General features: G+C 41.6%; 1 protein-coding gene across 1 annotated transcript in view; it reads right to left on the bottom strand.

The window, feature by feature from the left end:
• The window catches only part of LOC115783152 (ERC protein 2-like), a 157,619-nt gene that overhangs the window by 60,294 nt on the left and 83,027 nt on the right, over nucleotides 1-14,298 (bottom strand). Inside the window, exon 15 of the mRNA XM_030733836.1 lies at nucleotides 11,387-11,547. Coding sequence (XP_030589696.1) covers nucleotides 11,387-11,547 — 161 coding nt within the window. The remainder of the gene's footprint in view (nucleotides 1-11,386; nucleotides 11,548-14,298) is intronic.

The following is a 14,298-nucleotide window of genomic DNA, read 5'->3' as shown; positions in this document are numbered from 1 at the left end:
TCTGATAAACAAACCATGCCAGGAGGAGGACCTAAACAATGTGCCGCAATTGCTTTATTACTCAGTGTTTGCCCTAGGTGTCACGTTACTGAGATCTTCAACACCATAAAAGCGTTCTCTATGGTTCGGGCTTGTGTTTGAGTGTGTGTTTGCTCTGGCAGAGGCTCCCTTGTGACTGGTTATATTGGACATGCTCAAACAAAGCCAAACACACAACAGGAGCCACAAGCAATTAGGCCTGCCATAGTGCATAACTCTCTGAACACCCTCTGATTTCCCCTCACCATCTACTAGTCCCCCCCTCTACTACACATTTTGCATTACCATCCAACATCCACAACGCACGCTAAGAGGTTAGTCTCTGCCACGTTTACTCTTAGCGCTGTGCGGTTATCCTGTGTGACATTTGTGGCAACAATACTGTTTGCGTGCATGTCATCTTCAACGTTAAATGTTAACGTTAGTGGGCAAAACACTGCTGACTGGCAAGGAAACAGTTGTAATGTTAGCAGGCAGCCTAATCCTTTGCATTAATACAAATTACGATGGTTTAGCTTGAAAGCCAGGGTGGGCCCCGTGTCTTAATTTCATCCTGTTGTAGGGACAGATTTGTTTCTACACAAATTATAATAATAATCCTTTTTGTTTTGCCTGCTCGTCTCTTGTTTGATACAATTTAAAACATTCTATTGTTACATTTCTCGTACCTTTCTAAATTGTAAACAATTAAGACATCCTTTCATGTCAGAACAAAGTCAGCCATATACTAGTGGACATTTTTTTTGAATTAGATCGCCAGGAGCTTGAGCAGAGGTTGATATCTCATTGCTCATGGGTTGGACAGTAGACAAAGTGAAGATCTGTTTCAAATCAGTGTAAGAAAAATGGGTAAACTCAACCCGTTTCTCTTTCTGCCCCCAACCCCTGTGCTCCTCTCTCTTTGTCTTCCTGCCTCTCTCTTGCTGTTTTTGGGCATCTTTCTTGCCTTCCGTCACTAAACACCTCATAAGAGAGACATCACTTTCTGTAAAAAGTGCACAACGACAGGACGAAGAGATGGAGTGTGTTTCTTCTACGAGGCCCCCTAAGAGGTTTCAGCAAGCCTCAATGGCACTCAAAGAATTCTCAGTTTAAATCTATGGGAGGGTTCCACAACAGCAAAGGCTGTAGTAGAACTACACCTTCCACACATACACACAAAAAAGATTTAAAACCCTTATTCTGAGACTGACTTGACTTGACTGGTGATTTGATGCATGCAGTTTTTCAAGCTCCCGATTTAAGTCATTTTAGATAAGGCTTCAAAATAACTTGGGAACAAAAGGCATTTCATGATGACTGCCTAGTTGCACGTTTACTTGCACCAAAATTCACATTAATTTCTGAGTATGTCGGCCTGCATACCTTGCTGTTTGTCGTGTGTGTGTGCAGCCCTTTTGTAGTGGCTAGTGTAGCTCTCCTGTTACACACACACACATGTTCTTTATGGGATAGCTAATGGAGCTGAGTTCTTCCTGTCTGTGTGATGTGGTCTGCTGTTGTTTGATGTGCTCAGGAATCTCGAATAGGAGAGCACCCTGAGCTGATCTTATCACATAAAAGCCCTTGCAATGGAAGAAGACACTCAACTCTCTTTTTTAACTTAATAGAGATTTGGGTCCCTGTGCATGCACGTGTGTGTGTGTGTGTGTGTGTGTGTGTGTGTGTGTGTGTGTGTGTGTGTGTGTGTGTGCGTGCGCGCGCGCGCGTGTGTGTGTGTGTGTGTGTGTGTAACTGAGCCCTTGTGCACGTGTACACCATTTCTCTAATTCAATCGAGTGTGTAACCTAGGGCCAAACACATACATTTGATTTCAGCAAATCCTGAACCTGAAGACCTGTGTCAAGAATGGATAAGAGACATGTCAAATACGTCAGTGTGTGTTACTGTGAGAGTGTGTGTAAAGACAGATGGGAGCATAAGAAGCACGAGGGGGGGAAAAAAAAACAGGGATTTCACTTTTGTTATTTCTTTTTTTGATTTTGCATAGAAATTACATCATGCGTGACAAGTGTATGTGTGTTTAAGATACACGCATTTGAGCACACCTGTTTTGATGTTGCTAGTCAGTTCTAACCTTTTAAAAACTTTCAAGGCTGGTTTTGTGCTCATTTTCTTTCTGTTTACTTACAGGCTTAAGGCGTAGTCGGTCCATGTCTTAGCTATATTGCCATGTGCCAGATTGTCAGCTGAAGTTTGACTGCTCTTACACGCCACTTTCAAAGAGCGGCACTAGAATTTATTTAAGTCTAGGTTTCACCAAACATATGTGAAAAGATGAAAAAAATAACATTTTGTTACACTTATTTACATTTTTCTTAATAAAAAGAGTATACACCAGGTGATCACAACTGCTTTAGACCATCATTAAGTCATTAAGTGCCAGAAAGTTGATTCTGCTCATCTGGATGTGGTGTTTTCAGTGGGAAAAATGTTTCACCATTCATCTAAGTGACTTCTTCAGTCTCCCCCTACGTCCAGATAAACAGAATCAACTTCCTGGTATTTCCTTACCTGGATGACTGAGCATCCAGGTATCAAGACAAATTATTAAACTGATGCAAAGAAAACCATAGGATCCATCAACTCCCTGAGAGAAATGCAAGAAATCAGCCTATCAGTAATATTAACATCACACTCTACAAAGGTCTGACACATTCTAATAGCTTAAACATGCATAGCCTCATTCATTAATGCCTCAGTTCTGTACACACACTGTTAATAATCTGTGTTTCATCAGAATGAAAGCCGTGCCATTGTCTTTGCTCAGATTCCCTCCAGTCATTCTTGTCTCTGCAAGAGCCCCGTGTTGTTTGTTTAGTGGTGACCAGTCCTGTCTCTACGCAGTCTGTCCGCCCACATTAAGGCCTCTTCTGTCTTATTGATGCGAGCTTTAAAGATGAAGGACTATACAGATTAAACTGTGGTTGCCATCCTGAATAGATGTGACGCACGTACCAAATAAACTTTGGTTTTTAGGTTGTTGTTTTTTTTTTCAGTTTTCTTTCTTCATTCGTTCTCTTTTCGGTGGGATTTGTTTTGTTTTTTCTTGGACAGCAACTGTGATGTTATAAAAATGAGACAAACGTTTTATTGCAGAGTTGTGAAAGTTAACAGCGTCTGGATGCTTGTGAATGTTAATTTCTTACCACAAACAAATAAGACAAATGTGGTTTTTTGCTTTTTTTTTATGAGATTTGAAGTCTTAGTGGTGAGCTTAAATTCAGTGACCTTCTTTCCCTCAAGGTTTCATTTTTTTTTTACATTTTCTTCTTTTTTCTCTTTCCACACTTCTTCTTTCATTTCCTTTCCCCCTCCTCTGATTTCTTCTTATTTTTCTGCTGTCCTTTCTAGTCTTAAACTCTGGATACCCACTGGCCTCGAGAGAACAGTCATGTTTCCAATATGTCTCCATTTAGCAGAAACCAAATGAACAAGAGCAGGGCCAAAACAAGAGCAGGAAAAATCATCACACAGCCACTGGCACAATCTGCTTATCTTTCACTGCTAATAGCTTTCATGCTCTTCACATCATTCCTTCTGTGTGCACACATGCACACACGCACGCACACAGACACACACACACACATACACACACGTGCACATGCACACACAAACCCAAACACACACAGAGGCAAATTCATGTATTCACATGTTGTTCTTTAGACAAAAACACATTCAGCGCAGATCAGTGAGGATACACATGCTCATCCAAACTTGCTTGGGCTGTTTCCTACCTCTGCCGAGAAGTACATAATGATAATTACAGTTTGGGCCTATATCCCTGAATTAACCAGATCAGACACACACACAAGCTCCAGAAGTGCCAGGGGCTGCTGTGGTGTATCCTGACTGGGGCGCAGTGTTTGAGGAGCCCTGTGCTGGGAAGTCGTCCGTTCAGCCATTGTTCTCTATTAAAACCTCCTGGGAACCATCTCAGTAAGACTGAGAGATGTGCAGGGCCAATAAAAACTCCAGTCAGACCAACAAAGAGTCAGCAAGACGACACACTTTGTTAGGGTGTTATTTAACAATACGTTACTGTGACTAAAGAATACTAGATGAGACTGCTCTGAAGTAAAGCTGCAGACACAAAGTCCTTAACATTACGCTATGAGACGCACTTCTGCAAAGATAAAGACAGACAGACGTCAGCCAAAGAAGCCACAGAGGAGAAAAACAGCAGCCGGAGCTCAGGTGTGTGTGCCGACCGCAGAGGCTTGGAGGTGTTTACAGTGTGTGAATATATGCCAGTAAGCCTCATTGACTCACTTGTGTGGGTATACCAGTATTTCATGTGCCCATAATGGTAAACCATCAGGGTATTTCACTAAGCCACTCTTTTAAGGGCTGTTTTACAACACAGCACATCCAACAACATATTACATGCAGCTGCATTTAAAACAACTCTCTTTCTTTCTAAAATCGCTCGCTGCACACTCACTATTCATTTTCAGTTAATGCCTCCATCTTTCAACCTGAATGCATTGTTGTATATTAATCTGATTCTAAATTCCAATTTGCTTTATGAGCATTTGTATCTGCACTAGCACTTCCTCTCTTGACTGCCCTTTCTTCTTTTAATTCCTTTAGTGACCCTGAGGGCCGGTCCACTCTGGCTGCTGTGTCCTGGGATGCCTCTTTATGGCCGCAAGGCCCACCTAATCAATCGCCCACTCCTGCGCACACAATTAGTCTTGAGATTTATACGACCGGTTAAACTTAGGGGTGTTAGTCTCCCTAAGGCCAGTCAGCATTCATGGGCTTTCCAGAAAGTTCTTCTACGCCAGCCAAACGACACTAATAAGCTTTAAGTGTGTGTGTGTGTGTGTGTGTGCGTGCATGTGCACGTGTGTTTGCGACTGACACTAATTAGCAGGGCTGGTGCACCTATTTCCTCAGCACCATTTCCTGTGATAGTAATTATTAGGTATGTGTGATAAATTCCAGGCCCTCTTCCACCCGTCCTGAGATAAAACAAGAGAAAAACAGACAAAAAAAAAAGAGGCAGGAGAACGTTTAATACTCAGAGGAAGTTAAGTAGGTCAGTGTTAAAAGAGTGATGAAGCAAAAGTCGGAAGAGACAATGAAAGAATGATTTTACTCTAGTGGGGAACTCGGTGCATAGTTGAAGGCAGTTTCCACATGCAGCATTTCCCCGTTGCCTCCTTGATGTGGCCTCGCTGTCTTTCTTTATGACAATCACTGCATTCCTTTTTTATGTTTTTTGCTTCATTTCTTTTCTCAATCACTCCACCTTTAATACGTCAGTCATCAGATTAGGACAAAAATGTGTTTCTTTCTTTGAAAAGACTCCATCCTCCATCGGTTTAACACAACACACACATCCCTACTCAACCGATGTCCTCAAAGTGTCACAGTTCATCATCATTTTTATAAGACAGGGCTTGCCTTCTTCTCACTCATACTTTAACTTTAGGAGACAATGCCACTTCTCACAGCCACTCCAAGGTTCATGTGTCCTCACTGGTACCTCAGCCCTGCAGTTCTCATACTGACGCATACCAAGTGTGTACATCTGTGCAGCAGCCATGCAAAACTTAAACCAGGGTTTACAAACTGTGCCGAACCTCCAAATCATATTTAATGGGAAGTCAGTGCTTGCCAAACACGCTATCTGACTATAGGCGCCAATAAAATATTAATAAGTAGTGATAAAAAAATAACCATAATTGATGTTAAAACAGCCCAACTTGTGGCATTTGCAGATTTCAGTCCAAGAGAAAACGGCTACAAAGTTTTAGAGTTAAATATAGCGCTTGAACTTTAACTGTGATTGCTGAGCAGATTCAGAAACTAAAGGTATAAGCAAACTTCATAGATTTCTCTAGACTGTTTGTTTCCACCTTTGCAGCTCACATTATCCGATCCAGAAAGAAGCCTCTCATTACCTTAGTATACCGAACAACCGACTGGAAGTAGAGATTTCCATGTGATGAAGTCCTCCATTGACAAAACCTCAAAGGAAGAGTAGGAGTAGGGTGGAGCCTGCCTAGGCCTTGACATAATAAGACACCTATAGGCTCAACAGCTGACACACACGTCGAAGGTAAACACGTGTGTCAGAGGGCACAGGAGCACAGACAGACATGATGAATGGGCTGAAGTTCCCACGAGGCGACGCGCATACAAACTTGCTCAGTGAGGGGAAGGTGATGTGGAGTCAGCCCCTCCTCATCGCTGCAACACAGAGAATCCCATTCACGCGCGGCACTGACCCTCCATGTCTCATCATTACCAATCACAACAATGGCGCTATAACACCACACAGTAATTGTGCGCATATGGCTGTGTGAATGTGCATAGGTGTGAGCATGCACTGCAAGTTCTTGTGTACAAAATGTTGTGATGACATATTTCTGTGAGCCTGAAGTTATTAGTGAGATTCCGACAATGCAATTTCCAAAAAACTCAAAAATCATAATGCTGCTTGGCTGAAGATATGAATGTGTAAATGAAAACAGTCTAAAGGTGTGTGTGTGTGTGAGTGTGTGCACATGCTGCGCTCACTGGCGTGTTCATTTTTTAAGTTTGGGAAAACCTGCGCATGTGAGTGTGTCTAGGTCCCTGGGAGAGATCAGTGAGCAGGGACATGACCTTGCCAGTACAGCTGGTCTCTCTGTGTGTTTAGTCAGTGTAACCATGGCGATGGTGCTATGCAGACAGGATGTCTACATTGGGGATTTTGAAGTCATAATGTCGCTACTGCTGTAAGCTTCATTATGCCATGAGTTACTGTAACTGGCCAGCAGATGGATATGTGACAGAATTTAATCTGGAATTAGAGCTTAGAGCTTGTTTCCACTGTGTGGAATCTTTCATTGGCATTTGAGTGAAGATGTGATGAAAGTGATGAATGGTAACATTTAACGTGAATTTGCTTTTTTTTTTATAATGACACATGAAACTGTTCAGAAGCCATTCAAGCTCAAGGATATAATAAGATAGACAATAATAATGTAAGTATAGTAAGATTGTGTGGCCTTAAGCTTTTATCAGACAAGTAACTATTGGTAATTAATATAATTATATACATATATATTTATATATAATTTACTTTATATATCTCTATGTGTGTTCCTTTCACCATATATGTGTTTTTCTGGCATTTTTTTTTTTTTTACAACTTATGGGCAATGAACCAAATATCTTCATCGACCTTGATTTTCTACATGAAAGTGAAACATTTTGAAAAGTGTCACAAAAGTAATTAAGTCTTGTTATGTCCTCCAATAACACTCTAGGTTGAAATTTTAAATTTCAAAATATTTCAATGAGTGTCTTATGTAGGGTTAAGGAACTTGTTTCCTGTTCCAAGGCTACTCCATATTTTCTCTTCATTTGATCAAGAGCTTTCGATTTCAGCTTACGTTAGATGTTTTGATGCTTGGAACAGCCTGCGTGACAACATACTCAATGTGAAAAGGAAAAATATATACAAGGTGTGTGTTCCTTCTTTCAGTGTGGTCCAGGTGTTTGCTGATATGTGTGGTGCTGTGTTTGGTCATTCTACTCTGACCACTGCTCTTCACCTGATCCTTTTAACCAAACTGATCCCTCCCACTCTTTACAGCTGTACTCCAGCTTAACCTTGTTCCTTCTTCCAGCACTCCCCACATCCATCACTCCCTCCATCAATCAGAGGCCCCAATCTATCATTTTACATCATTTACCATTTCCTCCCTAACTCTATGATACATCTCTCTTTTCCTCTTTCTGTCTTGCAGTCTCCTCCCAAATGCTTGCACATTTTTTCCTCATCTCTTAAATTTTCAACTTGCCACTTAGCCTCCTCAAAGAAGTTCCACTTTGTCAACACTGCATCAAAGCTGCCACTGTTTTTTTTTTTTCTGTCCTCTATCGTCATTTCCATCACTGAAATGTAAACAGAGATAATATCACCTACATTCCCAAAGTCTACAGAAGGATCAGGTTCAGTAAGCCACTGCAATGTTGTGGCATATAGTATTATCTTATTCAGACTATGGAAACATCTCAATGACTATTCAAAGTGTCCAAACACATAATTTCTCTATTGTGCACCTACACCCTGTGACCCAAGACTTGTTTAATGACTAGCTCCTCCAGAGGCCGTGTGTGTGTGTGTGTGTGTGTGTGTGTGTGTGTGTATGTGTGAATATTGTACAGTGTAGTGGAAACTCAATCTGGTGTGGGGTGAACTGCATTGCTCTTAAGCATTAAGCATTCAGCTCTATATCTGGAAAAGGCAAATATGAATACCTCCACCACCACCACACACACGCACGCACACACGCACACACATGCACACGCACACACACACACACACACACACACACACACACACACACACACACACACACACACACACACACCCGCATACACTCACACACATACATTACGAACAGGGAAAGCCAGAATGCAACAAGGATATTGAAAATGATTTTTCCCCTCTTGTCTCCTTCATTAACAGTGTTGAAAAGCCAAGAGTTCTCTACCTCCCTCTGGCTTACACACACACACACACACACACACACACACACACACACACACACACACACACACACACACACACACACACACACACACACAGAAAGCTCTCCAATTCACTGGAGACGTGCCTCACATGGTTTGCTTCAGCTGGTCTTCTTGACAAATGCCACATTACAGCAGAGGGAAGGAGAAACTTGGCATGCAATCAAACTTCTCTCATGATTTCTAAGATCTGAAATACTTCAGTATGTGTAGCCCCTCCATTCCATTCTCCGCTCCCTCTCATTCTCTCTTTCTGCCCAAATTTTTCCTTCTTTCACTCTAACCTGTCTCGCTTGTTACCTTTCTTTCATTGCTCTATCTTTTCTGTTTAGCTTCCCCCGTACTAACTTGGAGCAGGGCTGTGCTGTGGGAATATGGCCCCTTTTAAAGCAGTAAGCCTCAGTTTGTGTAAGTATGTGCATGTCTACAGACGTGAGTGATTATATGTGAGTTCCACTGAGGTTGTGTGTACGTTCTACAAGTGTATCTTTGTGGCTTGTTCAGATGTATGTCAGTCTCACGAAGCTTTGCCCCTTGCAATTCAACAGTCCTTTAATCCTCATCACCAGTGACCCTAAACCCCTGCCTCTAACCTCTTGATGCGCACAGACACACACAGAATCCAATGTACAACAGACCACACACACACACACACACACACACACACACGCACACACACACACACACGCAAATTCATGCCCCTTAGGTGTTACCAATGTAGGTTAGTCAAAGTATTGAACAAAAGACAAAGATTCAGCTTTGTTGCTGTTTACGTCAACAAATCATCACACAAACCTTCCTCAGACATCTTTCTAACAATACTAATGTAAGCTGAGCACAGACCCAGTAAATCACTAAAACAGTCACATGCTAGTTCGCAGAGCATTTTTTATATACTGTACCTAGACCATGCTTTCTGTCTGTATCATATGTTATACATTTCCACTGATAAACATTCCTAGTAATGCTTGGATGGTGGAAATTGAAACAGACAGGAAGGTGGTTTGTATCAGCAGTGTGTGTGTGTTTTGTGTGTGTGAAGATAGACAGGCAAAGGGCACCCTGTTGTCAGTAGCCAGCAAGATATATAGCTATGTACATTAGCTGCTATAAGCTATATACATTAGATGTGCGGGCTGAAGAGCTAAAGGCATAGTAGAAGTTTAAAAGCTGTGTTTTCAGTACATACAGAATGTGCCAGCTTTCTCTTTTGTACTGCACTGAGTGGCTGACATTAAAGGCATTTCTCTGCAACACATGACAAGCAGATATGTGGTTCCATGCTCCTTCAATCAGAGTGCTCAAAACAAACGCACATGTAGCCAATCCACTTGCAGATCACTGAACTCACTCACACATTCAGACACAACCCCTGAGACATACTCACACATGGAAATGCAGACAGTCCTGCACAGCCTCCTTCTTAGCTTCCTTCTGCTCTAAACTCTCTCGGTGTCACAAAGACACATGAAGAAAGAGCTGCACGCAAATGTATCTGACCTGCCGTCCAAGACCACACCACCTGTCCTCAATAAATGTAACTTTTCACAAGGCAGCTTTAGACAACGGCTGATCCTGCGTCAGAATACACCTCAGCGCTGATGTCTGTATCACACTCAAGAACAAACACATATGTGAACAGGTGAGCGGATAAACGTGCCTAATACAATATTAGACACAGGTTTATGAGCTGCAGTAAAAAAAAAAAAAAAGAAGTTGCTATTTAGACAAATGTTCTTGATAAAGCTGTGAGTAAATCATGCCAGTGCTCATAATGCCACGCCAAAAAAAGAAAGAAAAGAAAATCTATGTTTATGGGCTGCCAGTCACTCGCACTGACACTTTTAGGTTATTTTCTTTCCCTTTTACCATATATTTTATGGTAGCTCAGTATTAACATGAACTACCATGATGACAAAGAGGTAATAATTAAGAAATTACCATGTAATTACAAACTTGGGATTAACAATTTACATCTGAGATACAATTGAATGGAATTTATGTAATAGTGTAATGGGGCCAAAAACAAAGATTGGTAATTGAAAGGTTAGTGGTTCAATCCCCGACCCTCCCAGTGCCCATGTCAAGGTGTTCCTAGGCAATATACTGAACCCCAAATTGCCTCAGATGCATCCATCGGCATAGTATAAAGCACTGCATAAATATGTGTGTAAATGGGTGAATGAGGCTTCTACTGAAAAGTGTTTTGAGGATTCAGCCAGAGCAGAAAAGCTCTATGCAAATACCAGTCCAGTTATTAGAATAATAATATATTGGTAATAATATAGTAACCTGCTATGAAATGGTAATATCTGTGTAAAATAAAAAAAAGAACTGTAATAAGGTTCTTTTTTAAAAATTTTTTTTATTAATGGTAATAATATTGGACTCATATCAGTCCAATGCCTTCAAAATGACCTTATTATAATGCTGAAATTATTTACACAATGTCTGGAACACTCTGTTTTGTTTCAGGAAAATAATGTTCTTACCTGGAAACACTTAACGGTAGTTTCTATGTAATAACACCATGGTTTACATTTTTACCACTATTTTAGCATGTTATTACTACAACATCCAGTGCTACCCATTTTACTGCACCTCTTGCATTGCAACAATATTGCCTTTAATGCTGACCTAAACAATAAACATATGAAAAGGACACAATGTGACTTAAACTACAACACTAACCACATTGTTGAGACAGATGTTAGACACACACTTCAATTTAAACTTTACCCGACAGTGGCTACATAATGAAATTGAAAGTAAGTACTTCGCATGCAGGCAGATCAGTGAATGTGGCACTAACTTCATCTCCAGAATCTCCTCCAGCTGTTTGCGTCTCTCCTGTCGCAGACTGTTGAGATGTCCATCTCTTTCATGCAGGGACTGCTGAGTGGAGGACAGACGCAGTTTAGTGGCGTCCAGCTCCTGGCGTGTCTTCTCCAAAGCCCCCATCAGCTCCTCCAGCTATTCAATGGAAGGCATAGATGAGCGGTTTAAACGGCGTGAAAACACACGAGGGGACCCACATTGATCTGTTCTCAAATATAAGATCAGTTCATTAATAATACAAAGAAATTTAGCACATAAGCTCTATTCTACACTTATCCATGCACACGCACACAAACATGGAAGTGAGGACATGGTAATTTGATATACTTGTCTGCTGCCTGTGTGTACTTCAAGGGTGTTTATTGGAATGCTAAAAGATGACATGAAATGACAGCCTAAACATGAAAATGAATGGCCACCTGACATTTAGGAGTAGCAGAAACTTCCTACGTTCACAGGTTAGTTGAATGATGGGTCCACTGACCCTCTCCTCTCAACCCTCTCCTTTCACTTATCGTACCTCATTCTCAAGTGTGATTGTGCTTCAGAGATGAGGATAATGTTCAGCCTCTTAACTGCATCCTCTCTGTCTGCACACACAAAGACCCTAAAACATGTGTGCCTGACAGGATATGACCTCAGTGCATCATTAGACAGGAAGTGTCTAATTGTCTAACAACAACCACTTCACAATAGGCTGCAGTACAGCCTATTGTGAAGCATGCACAGATGTAAACAGAAAACAACGGGAATGTAAATTTATCTGTGTTCAGTTCTAATGATCTGCTAATTTGTGATGTAGGTTAATCAGACAAAAAAAAAAAATCTAAAATGAGCAAGGCAGAAGAAAGTGGAGAAAAGGAGTATTAGGGAAAAACACTCCATGGGGTAGGACATGAAGAAAAAAAGCAAAGGGCCTCTTTTATGAAGGGGCCAAATGGTTCACACATTTTCAGGACAGTCTCCATCTCCTCCAGTTTTCTAGGTGTGTTTCACAGATGTCAGATTATGCGCTCACTGACTGTTCATGAATATCACACATGGAATACGAGAAGAATCGGTCAAAGAAAAGGGAGCATGGAATGCTGGAATTTAAATGGTACTGTCGGAAAGTGACAACTTTCAGTCCTACTGTAACTTCTTAGAAATGTAACAAAATATTAATATTCAATAAAATACACCCCATATCTCTGCCAAGAACAATTGACCTCAGTAGTTTCTAGCTGTTAATGGACCCAGTTAACGTCAAGATATGCAACTGTCCAAACTTACACCATTTTAATGTGCAATGTTTTATTCCAGGATTGAGTGAACACAAAGCCAATCTTTTCATCTTGAAAGCCAAGGGTCACACACACAGCTCCATTTACACCCACCACATGCCTATCAACCCTCATGCACCAACTTTTTCCCTTACCAGTCCCTTATTCTTCCACCACCCAGGCTAGCCCGCACTTCACAATCACATCATTAATAAGGAATACAATGCATTTTAGTGAAATTAGGGACCTAATCAGCTTAGCAGTGAGCCTGTGCGTGCTAATTTAGCTCAACTTCAAGGCAAAGCCCCCCCAGCCAGGCTAAGCTTTCTAAGACTGGCCCAAAGCCCCTTTAGTTGATAAGCTGATTGAGGGCTCAGAGGTAAGGGCCAAATCCCTCTTGTCCGTTTGCGTCGTGTTGCTGGTTCAAAGGCCTAGTTCAAACGCCACAGAGGGGAGGGCAAGGGAGCAAGACGAGAGCAGAAATCAAGAGAAAGTGAGAGAGAGAGAGCGTGGAAATAATTGTGTGAGACAACTTAAGAAGAAAGATGGGAATGAATGAGGCTTGGGACAATGGCTGGACAGCAGAAATGGCTTTATGAGAAAGAAAAGAGACAGAGAGAGGCAGAGACAGAGTGAGAGACTTAGAAAACAAGGGTGTGAAAAAAAGTGACCCAGGGCATTACCCATGCTCCATTTCAGCAGGTCAGGCTGATGGAAGACTTTCAGCGCATTACACATCATGAGACTGATTACTCTGGGACAGAGGGGAGAAGAAAGAAGAAAATCAAGCAAAGAGTGAAGAAGGAGGGGGTGAGAGTGAGTTTGGCAGGGTGGGCTGAAGTGGTGCCAGAGTCAGGTGATGTTTCAGAAGAACTTGGTCCTCTCTCTAGTCCCTCCACACACTCTTTTTCAGTCTCTCAGGCAAAAATGGTGATTGACTGACAGCTGTCTAACTCTATAATATTGGCATGCTGAACTGTTGCCTTCTTATGTGGTAACATTATGTCGGCTTACGAAGTTCACTCCTTTGACAGTTAACAGTGAGCATCAATGACTGAGCACCTTGAGCACTTGGGCAGCTTTCCTTGTGTCAACAGTGTGGCTGTAACTCTATTCTAGTTCAGCTCGTGTCAAGTTCAGTCGCCAGTATGACCGCACGCTGGCTCAGTATGTTTTCTATGTGTAGGGTCTGGATTGACTTATAATAAAAGCAAGTTGACTATGGCTTTTGGGGTCAATGAGTGTTAATGTGTCACCAGCTAGGAAAGGATTTTCCTGAATCTTTGACACATGGGTAAACTCAGGTCAAAGCTGAATCACTTATTTCTATGCGTGCAAAAAGTCCCTCAGACATAAATATACTTTTCTGACTTCTCAGTGAATCAGAATATTGTTTGATAAACACAGTATCCATGCTGAATGCAAGTCAAGCATGCAGAGTACAGAAATTGTGAAAAGAAGGGAGAAAGAAAAAAGCAAAACCAAGCCACAGTTAGCATTGGCGCTCACAGAATTTTCTAAACGGAGTTTGACCTTCTTTTACTTTGCTGCTCCAGCCTCTCTTCATCTTTTAAACTCTCCTAGGAAGCATACGTGTGTTTGAGGCAATACAGCGGCCATTCTG

The sequence above is a fragment of the Archocentrus centrarchus genome, chromosome 7 (genome assembly GCF_007364275.1).
Source record: "Archocentrus centrarchus isolate MPI-CPG fArcCen1 chromosome 7, fArcCen1, whole genome shotgun sequence".
NCBI classification, from domain to species: Eukaryota; Metazoa; Chordata; class Actinopteri; order Cichliformes; family Cichlidae; genus Archocentrus; species Archocentrus centrarchus.
This window is presented reverse-complemented; position numbering and strand designations above follow the sequence as displayed.